This window comes from Gigantopelta aegis, chromosome 7 (genome assembly GCF_016097555.1).
Source record: "Gigantopelta aegis isolate Gae_Host chromosome 7, Gae_host_genome, whole genome shotgun sequence".
NCBI lineage: Eukaryota > Metazoa > Mollusca > Gastropoda > Neomphalida > Peltospiridae > Gigantopelta > Gigantopelta aegis.
In genome coordinates, this window is record NC_054705.1 from 44,143,399 (window position 1) to 44,147,986 (window position 4,588).

The 4,588-nt window shown below is 38.3% G+C and overlaps 1 protein-coding gene across 1 annotated transcript; it reads right to left on the reverse strand.

Annotated features, from left to right (window-relative positions):
* Positions 1-450: 450 nt before the first annotated feature.
* Positions 451-3,659, reverse strand: LOC121378107 (C-type lectin domain family 3 member A homolog). Its single transcript, XM_041506208.1, has 3 exons — positions 3,626-3,659; positions 2,604-2,777; positions 451-662 (listed from the first exon to the last, which is right to left on the reverse strand). The coding sequence occupies exons 1-3, from the start codon at positions 3,657-3,659 to the stop codon at positions 451-453; spliced, it is 420 nt and encodes a 139-aa protein (XP_041362142.1).
* Between the last annotated feature and the right edge of the window lie 929 nt (positions 3,660-4,588).

Here is a 4,588-nt window from a genome sequence, read left to right on the forward strand (position 1 = left end):
TTATCTTGTAATGGTGGACTGGAATTAAAGTTGCGTGTACAGTTTACACAAACACGTTGTATTAAACTTGAGGTTATATGATAAAAATATCATTACCCTCGTGTGTTTCGGTATCGTCAGTAATCATATATTATGAATACAAATAATGTATTATGGTCTCCACAGGCTCACATAGTACAGTTGTTATTCCTAATATATGATATTGACGATACCGCAATACACTTTGATAATTATTTCTATTTGTGTGTGTGTGTGTGCGTGCGTGCGTGCGTGCGTGCGTGCGTGTGTGTACATATATAAACATGTCAAGTTTAGTTTTAGTCTTCGACAAAGAACACAGAGCATGTAAAAGAAAGAACGAAATAATGAAACTTAGAACGGGGCAAGAACCCCTGAAAAAAAAGAGTAGTGTGTAGCCGAACAGGGGGCAAGTTCTTCATACTATGGCTGTTATGTGCAGAGTTGTTTTTCACAAATGTAACGGAATCTGAATGAACAGACGAAGTCGTACCACAACGCGTTGTGGGTGTACAGCACCACACAGTCCCTGTTGGCGCCACGTGGCAGCCCACTGTCCCAGTGGGTGACAGTAGCCTCGTTTCCGTTTTCCCAGACAAACCTGTTCTGTTTGTGTGTCAAGCCAATGAGAAACGTATTTGAACCTGAAGGACATCGAAAGAAAAGACAAGCACATTAATTTAATGTACGTTGAACCAGGCCCGTAAGTAGGATTTATAATGGGGGGGGGGGGGGGGGGGGTAGGGGTTGGGTGGGGGGGGGGTAGGGGTTGGGTGGGGGGGGGGAGTAATACACACACACACCTTTAACCAAAAAACTCCAAAACAAAACCACCCACCACTTATGACAAGAATGATAACGATTTTTTGCTGTACTGGTGGAATACATTTTAAAGAACTATTTTTGAACAACAGCATTTTTTTTAATTGCCCCATACCCCATAAAATGGAAATGTTTCATTAACGGGAAATGTTTTTTAAATTTTAGCCTTATTTTGGGGTTTTAATACCTTTATTAGCATTTACCCTATAAATATTTCCACTAAATTGTCATTAAAATAGTCCCAAATATTTTTTCAATGCCAAGAAAGGACAATTTACTTGCTTCAAGTATATGGCACATGAATTCTGTTTCAGTATATCCCTTTATTGGGTTTTCTAAATTAATTAAATCAAAGTATTTTGACATTACATAGCATAATACATATATAATAATCAACCACGGATCCAAGGTCACATGAAAGTAGGTCAAGGTCACGGAAAGTAGACATAAATGTTTTATACCCAAGTTGATGGAACATGTGTTTCTCAAAAATAGCATACGGCAATGATGCAACGGAAGTTGGTGGCGATACCAGTCTTCCGGTGCGTGCTCTACTTTTACGTAATGTTATCTACATTTGATAGAGAAAATGTGGACCTTTGGTTATTTTCTGGGTTGCTACGCAGGTACGCAACTGTCGAATCCCCCCCCCCCCCCCCCCACGCGTTCTTATCTTGATAAAATGGGGGGGGGGGTTGTCGAGTAGAACAAACTAACTAGCTAACTAACTCACTAACTAAATGAGTAAACAGCAAATAATAAATAGATCAACAGACAGAAAAACAAATTAAATTAAAATAGGTAGGTTAGTAGATAGGTAGGTTGGTAGGTTAGTAGGTATATAGGTAGGTAGGATAGATAGGTAGGTTGGTAGGTTAGTAGGTATATAGGTAGGTAGGATAGATAGATAATGCATTATTTACGGTGATTTGATGTGATGATAGATATGTATTTCATGTAAACATGCTACATTGGGGGGGGGGGGGGGGGGAGCCTAGTGGTAAAGCGTTCGTTCTAGGGTCGATCCCCGTCGGTAGAGCCATTGGACAATTTTTTGTTCCAGCGATAGCACCACTGTGATATATCAAAGGCCGTGGTATGTGCTATCCTATATGTGGGATATGTGGGATATAAAAGATCCATTGCTACTAATGGAAAAATGTAGCGGTTTCCATTCTAAGACTATATGTTAAAATGGCCAAATGTTTCACATTCAATAGCCGATGATTAATAAATCAATGTGCTCTAGTGGTGTCGTTAAAAAAGACAAACTTTAACTTTAACATACCACATTGTAAACAACATGAACATAATGACATGAAGTTTGGAACACATGATATATATATATATATATTATGTACCAAGCCAAACCAAGCGAAAGTCATCGACCATAGAATTATAAAAGACATGGTTATAAACCAAGTCATGGGCAAGAGTCTGTAAAGAAGAGAAAACTAATGCTAAGTTCAGACTATGAACTATCACGACGGTGATAGCCAACTCGACAACTATTTTGTAATATCACCCCCCCCCCCCTCTCTCTCTCTCTCTCTCTCTCTCTCTCTCTCACACACACACACACACACACACACACACACACACACATACGCACGCACGCACGTAACACTATCAACGTACGACAGGTGCGCTAACATTAGCAACTAATATGTCGTAGCAATTGGACAGTCATAGCAGTCGTCATATCGGCCAACTGGCCAACTTTGTCGTGACGGTTAGTAGTGTGTGACTAGCATTAAAATTACCTAGTTTTGACTTGACGTATTCACTGACAGCCGTATTTTTCTCCTCCGTGTCTACAACGATTAACTTGGCCCCAAGTCGGTTGCAGGTGTTACGTGCTTCATAAGGGGTTTTCACTTCCTCGAAAACCTTAAAGCACAATTGTGAGTTCTCCAGCAACACGAACCCGTCTCCAACTGGGCATGGATCAACAAATATAAATAATTAATTAGATAATAATTGCAGCACTGTGACCACAAATCTTCATTCACAGTAAAACAATAATAGTAATAATAATAATAATAATAATAATAATAATAGTAAACAATTTTTTACATCGTTTTATATGAAGTGACAGACTTGACAGCTGTCATGCCATACTCATGACCGTTGTCACCGGTGGGGCAGGATATGTTCATCTTTCGCGAACATCTGGTATCATCACTGTTATCACAGTGATTTAAGTAGTCTGGGATTGCTTGTCCTGGGCCCGTGCTTATAAAACGTTTAGGAAAGAAAATATTTTATTTAACGACGCACTCAACACATTTTATTTACGGCTATATGGGTTTCCTCTCCCAATATCTGTGTGGTGCTTAATCATATGTCTGACGCCATATAACCGTAAATAAAATGTGTTGAGTGCGTCGTTAAATAAAACATTTCTTTCTTTCGAAATTTTACAGAATATGAAAATGGAACATCCGTCAATTAGGATATTGATACGAAAGTGTGTCGTTTTATCCATAGTGAATACTATAAAGACATTGAATTATGTTGGGTTCCCAGCCACACTGGCATCTGCTGCCAAGTCTGTTTTGGATTTGCCTCACTCCATGGTTGGTGTGCCTTACACTGATCTTAAACATGATTGTATTCAATTTGGCAAGATGATTGGAACGGTGCGGTTGCGAACAAGCTTCATTCTGTCAAGCCAGTCCCAGAAGAGTGGCAGTCCTCCTAGAGGCGCTACAGGGAGGATGAAATAGTCTTGTGTGGTGTTCGCATCGGTCAGACATATCTCTCACATTAATTTATTCAGAACAAGGATCCTCCGCTTCTGGGCGAGCACGGTCCATGTTTTAAACCGACAAGGAAATATATATTTGAAAGACAAAATGTGATGGAATTTATTTTGCAAATCTTACGACATGCTGGCTTTTATTTTTTTTTAAAGAATGAAATATATATATATATATATATATATATATATATATATATATATATATATATATATATATATATATATATATTCGAAATGTTAATATACCTGTGATATTTATACTTCCACAGTCACGTATACTGTGTTTTAATATAATAATGATGTTTTGATCATCGATTCATTCATATGTCTACTATTGTTCAACATTTGTTCGTTCGTTCATTTATTCACTGGTTCATTCATTCATTTATTCATTCATTCATGCATTAACATGTAATACAGTCTCATAAGAAAACATATTTTATATCACATGAAAATTAACGGACTACCTCATAAATGAACACGGGATTTTCAATTATTTCAAGTTCTGTTTTATTTAACGACACCAATAGACCACGTTGAATTATTAATCATCGGCTGTTGGGTGTCAAACATAAAGTAAATTTGACACATGATTTTACACAGGGAACCCACTACATTTTTCCATTAGTAGCAAGGGTTTTTTCTTTTGCACCATCCCACAGATAGGATAGCACATACCACGGCTTTTTATATATCAGTCGTGGCGTACTGGATGGGGAGGGATTTAGCTCTGTCCGTTAATTGCTCGCCTGAAGGGCTTGCGTTGCACAGTCGAACCACCTCTGTGAATCCATTCAGGTGATTGAGGTTTTTTCTCGGTACAAGCAGTGCACCACGACTGGTAAAAGGCCGTGGTATGTGTTGTTCTGTTTGTAGGAAGGTGCATATAAAATATACCTTACTACTAATGATAAACATGTAGCGGGTTTCCTCTCCAAGTCCGAGTTACCAAATGTTTGACATCCAATAGCCGATAATTAATTC

What these genes read in the sequence shown, in the direction of transcription:
- LOC121378107 (XM_041506208.1), bottom strand. Translation starts at nt 3,659, where the DNA reads ATGGACCGTGCTCGCCCAGAAGCGGAGGATCCTT. An exon ending in CCCAGAAGCGGAGGATCCTT is followed by an intron (nt 2,778 to 3,625) that starts GTTCTGAATAAA and finishes ATCCATGCCCAG; the next exon opens with TTGGAGACGGGTTCGTGTTG. An exon ending in ATACGTCAAGTCAAAACTAG is followed by an intron (nt 663 to 2,603) that starts GTAATTTTAATG and finishes GATGTCCTTCAG; the next exon opens with GTTCAAATACGTTTCTCATT.